Below are 17246 nucleotides of genomic sequence, written 5' to 3' on the forward strand. Positions count from 1 at the left end.
GCTTGGGCTCTGTTCACCCTGCTCCCCTGGCTGCCTTCACGCATTATGCAGTGATTGATGTTGTGCTGCACCCGTGATAATAAATAAAATGGGCAGGGCCATCTTTTCTTGCTGAAGGTGTGTTGCACGGTGTGGCTTACATCTGTATGGCACCATCCCAAGCTAGGGTGATCTCTTCTCTTCTACCCACCTGCAACAGCCCCCGGCCAGCGTCACTGCTCCAAACACACCCGAGTGTCATGAGGACTGCGCCAATAGGAATCAGGAAAAGCAGTATTAGGGAGAGTGGTAAGCATTAAGCAGTGTGGATATGAGACAATGCTAGAGCCCATATACAGTCCCATATAGGTTCTTGGTGTACAGATGTCACCGTGGTGAGCTATCACACTGCCTGTTTGCATGCCCTCGTCTCCAGCAGCAGAACTGCATGCATGCTTGCTCCCTGCCCTGATCCCCTCAAAACTGAAAGTCTGTCTGCAAAACACCTTAAAGGGATCAGACAGACTCAGGTATGCTCAGGTGACGAGAGTGACGTGCCATTATGTTGGCAGGATGTAGCACTGAGGGTGTACTGAGGGAAAGTGCTGTAGCCAAGGCATGCCCTGCTCCATCCCCTCAGCCCTTGTCCCACCAGCACAGATACTGATGGGCACACTGAGCCCTGCTGAGCTGCTGGGTGAATCCCCTGCAGATAGACAAGTCCAGGAGGATGGAGCCATCCAGGCTGAGCTGTGCCCTTGGCTGGGGAGCAAAGCTGAACCAAATGGCCAGTCTTCACAGAAACTGCTTTCCAAAGGAGTCACTGAGGAATCAGCACATGAGGAAGGGTTAGCACAATGTTTGTTAGGGAAAACTATTCATTTCCCCTAAGACTGGTGTCACTGTACACAGGAGAGAGTCTTGATATGACACGCAAGGGCAGCTCAGATATCAATAACAAAATCTTCTGGATGCCATGAAATATCTGCATCTACTCAGTAGCTTACTGGCAATACAAGAGAACGCCTAAGTGCCACTGGATATTTTCCAAGAGAAGGAACATCAACATACCTTAAAAGTAGAGACACAACCTTCTGCCAGCAGAATTGGCATTGGACCCAGTAATTGTATCAGTCTTCATCCACTGTGAAACTACACTGGGCAGAATCAGGAAAGGGAGTAAAGTGCACATCCAGGATGCTTTGTGCATGTCTTGCTGCAATTAATTGAGTTTTGGTTGACCCAAATTTTAGCTGAGAATGAATGCGCCAGATACAAGCACTGCTGAGTCGTGTGTGTGCAGGCGGGAGTAAAGTTTGAAAGATGCTTTGTGCAGTGAGGTCCTGTCACTGACCTGGAGTATTCACAAAGGGAATGGCCTGTTCCCTGCTTCTGATGTCAAACAGACTTGAACAGAGATGGGTGAACGGTTTAGTTGTAAATGGTCAAAGGTCTGCTCCTTTCTTAACGGTAAAAGATGTTTATTGCAAAGCAGCAGTCCGTTTTGTGATTCATGACAACTCCTAGGTATGACTGTCACGGCAATTCAGCAGGGCTTGTTATTAATAGCCCTTTAAAATATCACATTACTTATCACCTCTCTTTTCCTCCAAAGTTTGTTTAGTTTTGTGCCTCATAAATCTCAGGGAGGTCACTGAGTGTCCCTGGGAGAGGCATTAACTCTGTGACCCCCACCTGCCCAGGGATTCCCTTCAGAAGCACTGAGCAAGCAGCAAAGTTGTTTCATTTTGGCTGGAAAAGAGTGACAATAAAAACTGTCTACAGAACATTTGCAGGAAGAAATGTTATTTAAAAGGCCAAAGCCTTTGCCCACAGATGTTTTTGTCCAAATACACACTTCTGATGCTCAGCTGCACTGCACTGAACCTTTTCCAGTTTTCCGTCACTTCTTACATTACTTGATACAAACTAATTTTTACAGGGGAAGCAAATGGGGAACAACATGAAAGGACCTTATGTAACCGCAGTTATGGGAACACAATAGAAATCATCCCACAGAGCAAAACAGACTGAAGATGCCTCCATTCCTTAAGCGCACTCAGGTCCTTTAGTTGCTCATATACAAAGGAGAGAATGGCATTGCTTTAGAAATATTTATGGTCTCTGTTAACTGGAAAATGCTGGACAAAGGAATCATTGCCTGCCCCATACTGTGCCCTGACAGACTGTCAATGACTTGAAATGGTCATAATGTAGGACACCAACTCTTGTATTTCAAGCCTGCCACATACAAAATAAAGCAACAAAAGAAGGCCAGAAAAGGAGAACCAAACTTTGTTTAGAAGGGGCATCTGAGAGACAAAGGTTGCAATGCATGGCTTGACGATTGACCATGTTCTTTAATTATTGGTTTGTGGGTTTTGAACAAACACTTCAGCTGTGATTTAAGCTCACAGCAAAGGCAAAGGCCGTGAAAAGCCACAGTTAGATATTTTAATGAGCAGCAACAGAGGAAAGTGCCAACCCTGGATGACATTTTAGAGGAGATCGGCGAATTTGGCAGGTTCCAAAAGCAAACCTTTTTCGTCCTGTGTTTGCTCTCTGCCACCTTCACTCCCATTTACGTGGGTGTCGTCTTCTTCGGGTTCACCCCCGAGCACCGCTGCTTCAGCCCCGGTGTGGCGGAGCTGAGCCGGCGCTGCGGCTGGAGCCTGGCGGAGCAGCTGAACCACACCGTGCCCGAGTGGGGCGGCCACGGGGCCACTTTTGACAGCCGCTGCAGGAGGTACGACGTGGACTGGAACGCGACGGGCCTCAGCTGCACCCTGGGCAGCCTCACGGGCAACCGGAGCTCCGTCCCCCTCAGCCCCTGCCAGGACGGGTGGCTCTACGACTACCCAGGGACCTCGCTTGTCACCGAGGTAAGGCATGGTTCATCTAACATGATCACTCTACCTTAAACTCGCCCGGATTAGAAAGAGGAGGTGAAATAAGGTTTCCAGGCTGAATTCTAGTTACACGTGATTTAGTATTTCCATAAATTGTAAAAATATAATTTTACTTCTATCCCACCAAACAGTGCAGATTGCTTCTGCAGGTTAATCGGTGCACAGCAGCTGTGAACTTTGCTTTTCCAGACCATCCTACACGCAGAACCTTGTTTTAAAACAGGTGATTGTCCTGGAGGCTGCAATGTCTGAGTTCCTCCTCTGAGGAGGAGTCCGTGATGTAAAAAAAAAGAAGCATCATTCCCATCTCCCAGAAGAAAACACTGCTGCAGAGAAGTTAACCTCCCTTGGGTGTGGGTTGGCAGCCTGACAGTTGTAAATCAGAAGGAGGTTACAGAGTTCCCTTTCAGTGCAGTGAGAGTCGGTCAAAGCCTGAGCTATTTGCTGGTGCTAATGAGGAGCATGACAGCCATTTCTCAGCTCACCCCTGCCAGGGCTCACAGCAGCGTGCTTCAAGGTGCTGCAAAGTCACAAAAGAAAGACTCCAGCTGGCAGATCTCAGCTACGCTGGGGCCTCTTCCCCTGTCACACACAAGTCTGGATGAAGGCTCCAACAAGGATCTCGGGGATTTACTAAAGACTCCTCTTTGACCTTTAAGAAAATTGCATCTGGCCAACTGCCTGGCTTCTCCCAGCTGCCGCAACACATTTGTTTTGGCCAGGGCTGGGAAAACATCTCCTCACCCATGAGCAGTGTCACCCAAGGACAGAGCAGGGACACCAATGGAGACCTCCTCTACCTATAGTCCCCATACACACAGACCTCCACTGGTCCAGCGGCAGCCCCACCACCTTGTGCCCTGTGCTGCTTCCACAGAGTGAGATGATACACAATTAGGAGTAGGCTTTGGCATCCGGGAAGGAAACGGTGCTCAAATGTCCTCCAGATTTCAAGCAGATGTGGGGGAGGAGAGGGTGGGATTTTTCTGAGCTTTTTCATTTGTTCATTCAAAGAGTCTCTGCCTTTCTCACTCCCTTTATGTGTCATTGTGTAATCATTTTCCGGGGTGTAACTTTTATGCAAAGTCTGGGATAATCTGCACAAGCCTTGCAGATGTTATTTATAAGAGATTAGGTATTTTCTTTTTCAGACCCTTTGTTGTTGTTGTTGTTCTTTTCATTTTTTTCTCATTGGTTTCCTTCCATTACCCATCCTTGACAAGCCATGGTTTGTGTTGAACATTCCCGTCCTTCTAACTGCGCTTGCCCTTGCAGTTTAACCTGGTGTGTGAGGACTCCTGGAAGCTTGACCTCTTTCAGTCATGTGTAAATGCTGGATTTTTTTATTGGCTCCATGGTCATCGGGTACATGGGAGACAGGTAGGTAGCATGCAGGCAGGTGTAAGATGAACTGCTCCCTCTGGTTTTGTTTTCTGCATGTCACTGAACATGAATGATTCAAGGAAGAAATGAGTGCACGCAGAACTTGGTTCAAAAGGCTCATGTGTCACGTACAAAGGGGTGGATCATGGTTCCTAAGCCCTTGATTTCAAAGGCTGTTGTGATCCAGGAATTCAAGGAAATGTCACGGTATTCACTCTCCCAGTGGTTTGTGTGGAATTTGCATACTTAGGAGTGAAGAGATTTTGTTTTCTTTTCCAGTGGCAAACTGCAAAGGAAGCTCAGAGTTTGAAATGAAATTGCAACTCCCACAACAAGATTTATTTGCACATCTTGTAATAAATTTGTTTCACGTTAATTTTAACAGTCTTCAGCTGGCCATAAATCAGATTTAAAATAGGAGTGGTTTTGTCAAATGCAAAAATAGAAATAGTTGTTCCTTCCTAAATTTTCTTTGATCTATCCCTTTCTCAGCTGGCTGCATACATAGCTGGGTCTAGATTTTATTATCCCTCACATTCTTTTCTGAGATAAATGCCGTTGTGCCATATATCTGCTCACTTTTTTTTTTAGGTTACACTCAAAGCAAATTTTATGGTTTGTCACTGACCTTCCTGTTCTTCTTTGATACTTTTTTTAGCAAAATAGTAAGAGAGACTGGAATTTGGAGAGGCGAAGGTAATGGGGGCTGAGCAATGAGACAAAGACTTTCTTCTCTAGCATTGCCAGTCCATCTTGAAGAAATGTTTTTGTGTTTTCTTTTTTATTGAATTCTCAGAATTTATGAGAGTGCTGATGCCTACAGCCTTTCCTGCCATGCTGAGCAGGCCCCAAAATCAACTTTGCTCAACAGATATTGCCACAGCTCCCTTCTTTTCACTTTCCTTCCTTCTCCAAGCAGAGGAGAAAACCCAACACGAAGGTGCACCACAGTCACCAATAGCAGTTCTGTAGAGTGTCACACAATAAGGATGGGACTGCGTGTCTTGCTGGTCCCACATCATGTTTTGTTTTATGCAAACACATCTTTGGTTAGGCTGCGAGCACCATTTTTGTGGAAAAAGCTGCTACCCCCATGCTGTCCCTTGACATGGATGAACATGCTTACAAAGAAACTCATCTATGCATAGGTTGGACAGACCACTTCCCAGTCTGCAGAAAGCCATTATCTTACTGTCTGCAAACCCAAGTATGTTGAAAGCTTTATGCCTAAACAGATTTTTCATCAGAAGATCCTAATTTATCAAAGTAACTCTTTCTGGCCACCTCTTGTGTGCTGCTACCCCTGTGGCAGAAAGCTTTCTCAGGTGAAATACATCATATGGCTGCAGAAGTACCATAAAGAGCCAATGTCCAATCTTCAGGCCTGGGCTGGAGTCCATTGTCTGATTTGTAGGATAAAGTTTCACATTACGAAGCCATTTTTTGCTTTTCTTCACACATTTTGAAAAATCTTGTTTTCTTTTGGCACCAGAAACATTTGTAAAACTACAATCTTCTCTTCTCTGAAATCAAAGCTCTTGTTCTCTGGCTAGTTTTCCAGGCTTTCATACTTGAAAGTATTCCATCCTTTTTCCCAGAAGTGATGCTTTGATAATAAGGCACAGTTTATGGGAGCAAAGGACAAGATATGTAGTAGTCATTCTTCCAGGAATGACAGGACATGAAACAGCAGTGGGCAGATCCTGTAGCCATCAGAGGAGCTACTCTTCAAATTCCCTTTCCAGGACAGAGATGGACTAAGCAATAACATTAACTAGCAAAGGCGTTTCTTGGTTGCATATAGCTACGTGAACCAACGGAAACCAGAAATCTCCATCCCACCGCAAATTATATCTCAAATGCTTTCTCTGTGAATCTGAAGAATCTTTTTACCATGTTTTATTATCAGGCAAAAGACATGAGTAGGATATCATTGATGTTAAGATAATGCAAGTGCTTGTTGTCATAGCGCTGAGGGGTTTTCTGCTGCTCTACTCATTGGCACTGTCTCCCAGTTCTCTAGGGTTCTAAATCACTACAAGCTCCCATGAGCTAAACAAGATCTCATACCCATAGAGAGTTATGCTTAGGGCAAAAACAACCCCAGAAGATTCAATTTTAGTAGATGGAATGAGAAAAAGGCCCAAGTTTCCTGTGTTTGAAATGTCCATCCTCTCCTAATCAGAAACCAGGACTGCATATGGAGTGCTGTTTTTCCTGTGCTTTAGGTTGCTGCAATCCTCTCAGGACAACTCCTGAGAACATTTTAGGTGCTTCAAAGGGAAATTTCATCAGCTCTTCTCAAATCCAAAACATGCTTCTCCCAGAGGGATTAGACCTACTCATTTATTTCATCAGTCTCTGGGCACGCTTCCAGGCATGGGTGTCTTGGAGAGGGCATACCCCTGTTTCCTGAGGCAGCTGCCGAGGTCAGTGCTAAGATGCAGCGTTTGCACGTCTGTCATTCATTGCCAGGGCTCTGAGAAAAGGTCTTCTCAGGAGAGGGCTTCTCTCATGGTCTGATTAGGCTCTCTTGAGCTGGCCTTTAAGACAGAGTCAAAAATGTCTGTATATCAGACTCTTGATAGAAGGAAAGTATGAGAGATTTGTTCTGCCCATGTTATTGTGGAGAACTAAAGACATTTATTTTGACTGGCAGTTATTGTCACGCTATTTTTGTCAGTGGACATTGACAAATTTAATGTTTTTTATAAATCATACTTCTAAGTGAATATTTGTCTCTGTCATCTAGAGAACAAATGCCTTCCCAGTGCTCCATCCTGTAAGCTTGTTTCTTTTGGAAACAATCTATTCCTGACTATCAGTGAGTCACTGTGATACAGGGAATGACAAACAACAGGGATATACAAGTCCCCCTTCAAGAAAAGCTCAGCATGTAGCAAAGGCTATTGAGAAAATACTTGAAGATAACAGTTATCAAACACTAAACACATGAAAACTACTGCAGCTTTGAAAGATGGGCTAAAGAGTTACATCAGAGCATTTCTTGAACTCATTACCTAAGTCGTTAACCAGAAGTAAGTAATGAGCTGAAAATACAGGATGGGAAAGTTCCCTGAGCTTCCATCAAGATGAAAAATGCTGTAAAGGGAAGAGTATATCCAGACCACTACTCAAAAAAAGCAGGGAGAAGGGGGACCGAGGACAGCTTCTTCACACCATTTGTTTTTCCAGCCTGCCCCGCCTGCATGGTGGGTGAGCAGGGCAGCCTGGCCAAAGCAGGTTGTGCTTGCTTTCTGCCCCAGCACCACATGAACTGCCGGTATCCATCACCAGCCTGTGCAAACTAGAAAACTACCAGAGCTCAGGAATAAAACAAAGCAAAATAAAACAAAGATGGTGGCTCCCACATGCTACCTTTCCTCCCACAGAGCCAGAATAGCATGGTGCTGTCATTAATTGTGATTTTCCAGTGCCCAGAAATGGTCCTGAAGCCCTCATGTCGCTGTCTCCCTTTTCAACCGTATCTCTGAAGATATGCGGTCTCTGTCCTTTCTACCTAGTCTTGCTTCAGGACTGGGCCACTCCGCACACCATCAGTAAGATACCAGTGCTCAGACTGCTGTGGCAATGGCATTTCTAAGCAAGCATGGTGGCTCCTTGGGTGCCTCACACCTGGGCTGTCCTCCACAGATCTGTGCCCTGGGAGGGCCCACTGGGTGTGAAGGGAAATGAGAGGAAAGGGACAGGGAAGTGCCTTGGGAAGGAGAGGTCAGCTCCTTAAAAACATCTCTGGGTAGATGAGAAAACAATAAATTACTACTCAGGTCAGGACTTCAGGTGCTAGTAGCCCTTTACTCTCCTTGTACCTGAGAAACCACCTGGAACAAAATCTGCCAGAAGAAAGCACCTGTTATTCCAACAGGTAACGAGCAATCCATGAGGAATGCCTCCACGATTCAGCTGGAGTTTTGTGCAGCCACAAGATGAGCCTTTTTTCCCCTATTTTTTTCTTCTTTCTTTCTGCAGGTTTGGCTGCAAGCTCTGCCTCCTGATCACAGTGCTCATCAATTCGGTCTCAGGGGTTCTCGTGGCCTTCGCACCCAGCTACACATGGGCAGTGGTCTTCCGTCTGGTCCAGGGACTGGTCACTAAGAGGGGCTGGCTGACCGGCTACATCCTTAGTTAGTTATGGCACCTCACAACTGCACCCTCTGGCCATAAACCCAGGTTTAGTGGCAGGGCTCACCTCACCTTTGGCACTCCATTTTTTAGGGATCTGTGCGTAGCCAGGGCAGACAGGGACCGTGTGCTATTTACTGCCAAAAGCGGGTATCTATGAGCCAAGCTGTGTTTTGTGAGATGTCTGAGGGTTTACAGGCCTGCAGACTTTGTTATCGCGCCTACATCATATTCCTGGAAAGCTTGGTTCAGCTTGTACATATAAGCATAATAACTGGGAGGTGGCTATAGAAACTAGGGAGTGTTCATACCTGAAGAGTCACATGTCAAAATGGAGGATAAAGTCTAGAGACAAGAACTGGAAATGCTGCAGATACCCACCACGTTTCCAGGAAAGGCAGCAGCAGCAGTGCTGGGAGAGATAACATTCATGTTTTGCAGATGTTGTGCCAAAATGGCTTTTGCTGCAGCCCAGCAGGGTGAGGCGGGTGCACGGGGCTGCTGGCATACTGCTCGTGTTCCCAGACAGTCCTCAGCCAGGAGAGGAGGGAGGGAGAAGGCTGTCTTTGCACGTGTTATGGGAGAGCCCTGACACCCCTGGAGGCAGGGAACAAGTCCCCAGCTGGACAGTGGAGGCTTCATGGGCAGCCCCTTTCATGGGCAACCTCCAAACAGAGCAAACCACACCTCCTAGAAACTCAGAGCAGTGGCACCGACTGGCTCCTGCACCAAGCCCACATACCCCATCCTGCTGTGTTTTTCCATCTAAACCCATACCCCCACACCAAGCTGCAGGGGCTCCACGTTGTGCAGCCAGTGGCAGCTCCCTTCCCCCAGCTCTGCAGCCCCACCTGTTTTCCCTGTGCTTCACGTAACATTATTTTTGCAGCTGCAGAATTTGTTGGCCTAAGCTTCCGGAGAACCGTGGGCGTTATCTACCAGCTGGCCTTCACCGTGGGGCTGCTCATCTTCACTGCTGTGGCTTACATGCTCCAGCACTGGAGGTGGCTTCAGCTGGCTGTCACCCTGCCCAATTTCTTCTTCCTACTCTACTATTGGTAAGTCCCTAGTGTCGCAGCTCCCACCAACCCCAAGCCGAGAAGATAAAAGCTGGGGAATGCACCTGGGAGCTGAAGCTGCTTTGCGGTAGGACTTCCAAGGCAACATCAGACCACATCTGGCATTTTTGGTCGTTCTGTTCACCCTGCCCCAGGGTTTAGTATGAGCCACCTGAGAGCAAGGGACTACCTGCAACACACAGTGATGTGTCTGTGTTTGGAGGCCTTGCCACCCATCACAAACAAGAAATCATTGTTTTTTGAAAAGTACTTCTAGCTACTGTGAAAAGTGGGATCTTTTAATCATTAATTAAATTTGCCCTTTTTTTTTTAAAAAAAAAAAAAAAAAAAAACCACCTAGTTGATTATGTATTTAAAAAAAAAAAAAAAAAAAGAGTGACAATTTTCCCTAGAAAGTTTCAGAACCAGACTGGGGAACAGATTTTTTTTTTTTTTTTTTTAAAGTTTATTTTTAACATGGAAGAGCTTAAGGAACAGTTTTACAGATGTTCTTTTAGTACCTACAGGCTGTGAGTCATTTCTAAAACATATCAACAGAGTCTATCTTAGAAGAATGTTTCCAAGCTGTCACAAACTGGTCTTAACATGAACAAAAATAATTAAAAAAAAAAAATCAGGCCATATCATCCAAGTGGAACCCAAATCAGAACACAATATCTGACAGCCACAAATATAATTGAGTTCAAGACCACTTACAGGTATTCAATATACCATAGGATCCTAGCATGAGAAATTCCGTTCCATTTTCATTTTGTGTCTAACAGAAAAATGCACTTTCCTGTCTTCCTGTCTTGTAGATGTCGTGCTTATGTGTTGCAGGTGTCTGTCTGAGTCTCCCAGGTGGCTGATAACTCAGAAGCAAAACGACAAAGCCATGGAAGTTATTAAGCGCATTGCCAGGGGAAATAAGCAGCTACCTCTCTTGTTCCAGGTGACTGCACTGCGTTTGCTGAAAGCAAACGTGTGCAAAGCTCAGGGCAAACAATGTTCTGAGTTTCAGGTTGCTTAGGGCTTAGAGTGGTGAGCAGATCAGTGACCAGAAGGACAGCAGTTCCCTAAAGTAAAACAATTTCTGTTGCTGCTCTTTGACTGCCAAGGACCCTAACAAAGCATGTTTGAGAGAAGAGGCTTGCAAAAGTAGCCAGCAGACAAGGAACATTCTTTCTCTAATTAGTACCAATTAACACGCTGTAAACTCCCCCAGTCTCATGACTGAACAGTCCAAGACATCCTCATTCATTGTTTAAATTGCTGCTTCATGCCATGCAACAGCCTCATACACGTGGCTGCACAGACAAGAGGACTGTCTACATAAATATTCATGTTTCCCTAAAACACTTTGGAGAAGTTATTTTCCCTTCAGTTTCATAACTGGCAAATCAAACCTCTCATCTCCCCATTAATCCAGAGGAAAATATCCTCACAGTGCTCACCACCCTCTTCCCTTCCCACTCTAATCTCTAATCCTTCTCTTGCTTGTGCTCTCAGCATATCAGATCCGAGGACAATGATGGAGAAAAGCTGAAACCTTCATATCTAGACCTGGTCAGGACACCTCAGATAAGAAAGCACACATGCATTTTGATGTACAGTTGGTAAGGAAATGGTTTTGCAGCCTAGATGGAGGTGTATTCAGTGCCTTAAATTGTCATAATTGATTTAAGCCTGTTTTGCTCCTGACCAGATGCAAATCTGAGTTCTTTGCACAAACTCTCTCCCAAAGAGTTTGGCTTCAACTGCACCCTGTTCTCCACCTAGGTTCATGAGCTCCATCCTGTACCAGGGGCTCATCATGCACATGGGAATAGCCGGTGGGAACATCTACCTGGATTTCCTCTATTCTGCTCTTGTTGAGTTCCCAGCTGCTTTCATCCTTTTGCTTACAGTGGATCGCATCGGCCATCGCTACCCATGGGCTGTGGCAAACATGCTGACAGGTGGTGCCTGCCTTGTTACAGCATTAGTCCCAGACAGTGAGTGACTCGGACCTCCTTGGTCAATGAGTTCTCTCCCTATCTCCTTGTATTGATCTGGAAACAGAAAGCAATCTTTGTGAACCTAGACCATGTCAGTGTTGTGATCCAGTAAAGACAAATACTGTAAAAGCTCTTGTATGACCCAGCACCACTGTTTACACCAGCTAATGAGAGGCTTGAGAAAGGGGGTGAACATTTCCAAAACAGCACCAAATCGATAGCAAGTCTCCAGGTGCTAGACCCAAGGCAGGCCATGCTAAGTCTATGATTTTTGTCTAACTTAAAATTTGGATTGAAATGCCCAGTTCTGGGTGTTCATCCCCAAATCCCTGTTTCCATTTCTAAAAAGGAAAAATGTATGGGGGCATACTGTACCCAGATGACATCTGTGTAAGTGCTTTCTGCAGTGCTGCTGCCATCAGCGTAGGAAGTCGAGCAACCATCGTGACAAGCACTTGGGGTGTATTCAGCTGGGCATTCTCTGCAAGACCAGAGTCTCAAAGAATTGTGTCCCTCGAGGGCTACTGAAAGAAACATCTTTCCTTTCTCTTTGTGGAGTATAATTAGGCTGAAACCACAGAAGTTGCAGTGCCAAACAACTATCAGTTCACAGAGGGACAAGGACAAAAACCACAAAGGGTTATGAAAAAATATCATAGGCAAAAAAAAAAGGGCAATGCATTCAGACAGTGGACACTTTAACAAGCAGCTGGGAACTGCAGAGGCACAGACAGGTCTGATGTGCTTTGCTGGGGTGTGAGCCCGCAGCTGCTGCCCACAGCTGCAGTTGATGCCAACCACAGGCAGCAGCAGCCAGTGGCATGGCTCTAGAGGGGGTCTGAGGAAGGGGTTATCAGCAGCTATCAGCTGGTGAAATGCTGCCCAGGGCTGGGTGCATCCCTCAGCTGAGTAGATGAGGGAGAAATTCAATGCTGCATATATACTAGTTGCCAGAACTGCCAAAAACACAACCTAAGGTCAGGTTGGGACCAAAGAACCCAAAGGGAACCCAGCAGCATCCTGGACTGACACCCGGTGCAGGGCTGGGATATTCATTTGTTGGCAGCAGACGTCTGCATGTCCAGGTGTGAAAGCAGTTACAGAGCACACACCAAAAGAGAGAGGGGGACAGCACAAGCTTGCCCCGTCTGAAAGCCATCAGAAGCCTCTGTGCAAAAGTACAGAGTATCTTGCAAATTAGCAGATTTCAATGCTAATTTCAAAGATTTCAATGCTTCAATTAAAAAAATAAAATAAAAAAAGAAAAAAAATAAAAAGAAAAAATAAAAGAAAAAAGAAAAAAAAAGAAAAAGAAAAAAGAAAACAATAAAAAGAAAAAAAAAAAGAAAAAAGAAAAAAGAAAAAGGAAAAAAAAAAAAGAAAAAAAAAGAAAAAAGAAAAAAGGAGCTGTGCTCTGTTTAGTTTTATTGCAAGCAGGAAATGGTGGCTTTGTATAAGCTTTTGGTTAATACACTGGACAGACCAAATTACTTTTTTATCACTGTCTCCTCTCTTTGTCAGTCTGATTTGTTTTAATCACAGGACAATAATGTTATAAGTACTTCAATGAATGAAACAGAATGTTATAAGTTCTTCAATGAATGAAACAGAATGCAGTCAGGTGCTGTCGTCATGACATTTCATGCCAGTAAAATTACTCTTTTCTAAAATTAAATCTTTAATGCTGTTTTATGTTAAGAAAAAAAATGCAGTTTTATACTCCAACCTAAACGTGCATAATATCTTTCTAGCTCTTTATTGGCTTAAAATGACCGCAGCTTACCTGGGAAGGATGGGAATTACCATGTGCTATGAAATGGTCTGCTTGGTAAACCCTGAGCTGTATCCCACTTTTCTCAGGTAAGTGCACCATCTTCTGTTAGGGACTAAAAGCAGCAGGTGTTCCCATGCATCCACCTGAGACTACTGTAAAAACCTCAGAAATGCCTGCAGCGGAAAAAGAAGAATCCTGGGAGCTTACAGATCAGCTTTGCAGATGTTCAAATGGCAGAAGCATCATTTAGAATAAAAAGCTCACAAGAAGGCTGTGTAAAACCAGCCCTATACTAGGGGAGAGATGTTAATGAGCTTTAGCCCAAAGCCTTGCCTGCATCCTTTCCAGGAACCTGGGAGTGCTGGCCTGCTCATCCATGTGCGACCTCGGCGGGACCATAACACCCTTCACCGTGTACAGATTTGCAGCGCTCTGGCACGAGCTGCCCCTGGTTGTCTTTGGTAAGAGCTACAAGGCCTGTTGTTTTGCCACAGCCTAGATCTGTGAGTCTGAAGACCTATTTCCCTCCTGTAAAAAAAGTGTTGAGAAAAATGCACACACACCTGTGTGTATACGGACACACATCAGACATAGCAGGGTCCAAAACTAAACAAAGACAAAATGGGCTTGGGGGGTTGGGCAGTGACATTTCTTTCATGTCCTAATTAGCCAAAAGTAGGGATGGCAGCTAGCTAGCGTAACCCCCCATCCCATGCCAGCTGAACAAATGGAGCTAAAACCTGTTTCCTATGCACAAAGCAAGGGAGAAGGAAGCCAGAGTGCCTGTGGGCCTATGGGCCAGGGTGGCTTCCCAGGCCTCCAGCGCCCCTCACTGATGACTGCAATTACTCTGAAAAATGAGCATCACATAGACAAACAGCCAGGTGTTATTACCACTCTGAGGAGCCCTTATTCAATCATTGGGGCAGCCATTTCTAAATGAGAATTAATTAGCAACTTAGAAGTTGCATTGCCCTCATGACTCCAGCTCTTGCTGTCTGTGCAGCTGTGATCACTTTCATCGGTGGCAGCTTGGTTCTGCTCCTACCTGAGACCAAGGGAAAAACTCTGCCTGAGACCCTTGAAGATGCTGAAAACATGCACAGGTACGACATGGAGCACAGGCCCCACAAGGCATGGCTGTTCTTCACACCAGCAATGCCTGGGAAGAAAAACTGTCTTGTCACTATCTTCACCAGCGTGCCGCGATGCTTCACTGCCAGTACACTGAGAGACTGGGAGAGGGGAGGGAGCAAAGAGGATGGAGGCAGGCAGATGGAGAAAAATATATGGAGCGGGGATAGGACAAACCAGAAAGGGAGCAGCTTAAACTGGTTCCTCCAAGCTGGGAAAGGCTACAGAGGGCCATGGAGATGCTAAATCCTGGGCAGAGCTCAGGAGCCCTGAGCTGGGGGCTCGATAGGACCTGGCCAGAAAGGAATGGCAATGTGGCACAGGGTAGGACAGGAAGAGGCTGTCCCTAGGAGAAGTTAGTAAGTCCACACATACAGCTACACAACCAGACATTACTTCAGAAAGCACCTAGAATAACAGCTCTTACAGTAGGAAATGCCAAGGTTACTAAATGCAACCATTGATACGATTTTCAGACAGCCATGCAGCTGCAGCAAGGCCACAGAAGATCTCCACATTACTTCTTTTTCTGCTGTCTTTGAAATAATCTGACCTCATCTGAAAAACTGTCCCTGATGGGATAACATTTAGTTTTCAGTGAAAGTGAGCATATGGATTACTTAGTGGATCATGCTCTTTGCCACCCAGAGCTTCACCTGTCTGTTTCTTATTCCTTCTGCAGGCAAAAGAGAAGAAAAGAAAATATGATTTATCTCCAAGTTCTGACTTCAAAAGCCACTCCCAAGTAAAAGGACCCGCTTTGCCCTGGACCTGCCTTTGCCCGGGCTGCGGGGCAGCAGAACAGCCCCCACCCAGCACTGAGGGAAGAGCTACACAAACACAGCCAGCTCTTCCCGGGTTTGCTCATGCGCTGTCAGCAGCCAGAGCTGTTCCCGAGCTGCACGTCAGCTTCCTGGATTTCTGCTTCAGTGGAGCCTGGGGGAATTCAGAAGTATCTCTTCCTACCCACATGATCCCTCCTCTTCTGGAGATCTAAGTACAAAAAGTTATAAACACTTAAAAGTCCAGACTAGCTTTTAAGCTTTAGCATCCCAGAACTTGACTGTTAGACAAGCTGGAAAATGAAAAGCAAGGCAAAGTGGAGCTGCAGGCAGTAGAGCCTTGGGACATGGCTCAGGACTAAAGGGAAAATGAGCCACGAAGGGTCTGGCTTTCTAAGCAGATCTCCATGAATAACATGCTGGAAAATCACTGCTGTAGGGCTTAAAGTTGAAGGTGCTCTCTGTAGCCCTTAGGATTCCCTTGTGATGTGGTTCACATCACGTTCAGCAGCTTGTGTATATTCTGTGGAGTTGGGTTTGTCTCCTAACCAGCCCCAGCTCTGGGAAGAGACCTCATTTATTCATATTTTTTTACAAATATACTAAATGAAATGTGACAAGTGTATACAGTATGGATTGGACTGGAGCAAGCTCAAGCACAATCTAGCACACTTACAGCTTTGATCACACTATAACAGGAGCTGGAAATGACATAAGCTTTCCAGAGACCCATGAATTGGCAGAAAATCACGGGATGCACACAAGACCACCTTGACAAAACCACCACATTAAGATTAGAGCTTCCAGATGATAATCCTTAATGAGTCTCTGATAGACTACAGAGGCTGTGGCCATGATCGAAAGGATAAAATTAGCAGTGAAGTCTCCAAATTGCAGCTACGCCAGCACTGGGATGTTTGGATGCTGGTGCTGAAAGCAACGGCAGAAGACAAGAGGAGTACTTAGGGACTGCTGCCCTGGACCACATCCGCAGTCAGGCTGTCTCTCAGACAATGCCAGGGAGAATACCAGAAACTTTTTATCCATCAGTTATGAATTAAACAGCAATTCTTTCCAAAACTCAGCTACTGTAGTCTCACGGGTAGCCTGAAAATTGAGACATTATGTTCTTCCCAGGCACAGTCTCCTTGCGCTGCAGTTTTTCAGCAGTTCCTGGGCTCCAGGTACAGCTGTGGCACAGAGCTGGGCCCAGCTGCTGCGATGGGGAACAGGAGCTAGAGCAGTGCTGCTTTACTGATGATGCCACCAAGAGCAAAGTGCCATTATAACTCACAGGTGGCTGCAGAAGTGAAGGCATGGCAGCACCTGCCACCTCCACAGCTCCTGCTGCATGAGGAGCAGTGCTTATGGAGACACACACCTCTGTGATATGTCAGGGTTTTGAGACTCAGCTAGTGGAATTCTCCATTTATTCACCTCAGTATTTGTTTTACTTGATTTCTTGCCTCTTCCTCCCTGCCCCCACCCCCCCACCCCCACCCCACCCTCCTTTTTCTTTCTGCACAAAGTTTTCATCATGTTTCAAAGCAATGTACTATAATAAAAACATGTTCTGCCAGCTTTCTTCCAGCAAGGAGCTAAGTCATCACAAAATCACAGCAGGGGAGCAGCTCCACAGGACACACACAACTGCATCCCCACGGGCCTTCTTGCCCATCTCAGGACCAGATTGTTCCTCGCTGACCCCGAAGCAAACATTAGTTTTGCAACAGCTCAGGCTAAAGTCATCTGAGGGCCCTGCTCCGCTGGACAACATGCTGCCCTGCCTTCGAGGCCCTCACAGCAAGGCTGAACATTAACTGCTGCTTGGGCCGGGAAGCGATCCCAGGGCCACTGCACACTGCCAGTGGGAGTCCAGCAACACTTTGCTCAGCTGGGAGCTCTCTCCCTGCAGCTGATCTGTAAGCAGCAGAAGTATCTTGTACAACACATGCAGCATCCTCACTTGCTTTCATTTTTTCCCAGCAGTGCTAGGGACCAGCCAGCCAAACAGTGAAGGGGAGCCACAGTACTTCATGCCCCTTCTCCTCTGTAACCACAAAACAGTTAGGGTTGTTCAATGGTAT

At 45.9% G+C, this 17246-nt stretch overlaps 1 protein-coding gene across 1 annotated transcript; it reads left to right on the forward strand.

Moving 5' to 3' along the window:
* Positions 1-2414: 2414 nt before the first annotated feature.
* LOC118163508 (solute carrier family 22 member 2-like) lies at positions 2415-15129 on the forward strand (the record flags this gene model as incomplete). The annotated part of the gene is given in 12 exon segments (XM_035320156.1): positions 2415-2861; positions 4164-4226; positions 4228-4268; positions 8262-8416; positions 9304-9472; positions 10313-10424; positions 10982-11088; positions 11252-11466; positions 13221-13329; positions 13592-13704; positions 14250-14349; positions 15060-15129. Coding segments are annotated over 12 exon segments (1698 nt in total), but the record flags the coding sequence as incomplete, so codon positions are not given.
* Between the last annotated feature and the right edge of the window lie 2117 nt (positions 15130-17246).

The sequence above is a fragment of the Oxyura jamaicensis genome, chromosome 3, assembly GCF_011077185.1.
Source record: "Oxyura jamaicensis isolate SHBP4307 breed ruddy duck chromosome 3, BPBGC_Ojam_1.0, whole genome shotgun sequence".
In the NCBI taxonomy this organism is placed as follows: Eukaryota; Metazoa; Chordata; class Aves; order Anseriformes; family Anatidae; genus Oxyura; species Oxyura jamaicensis.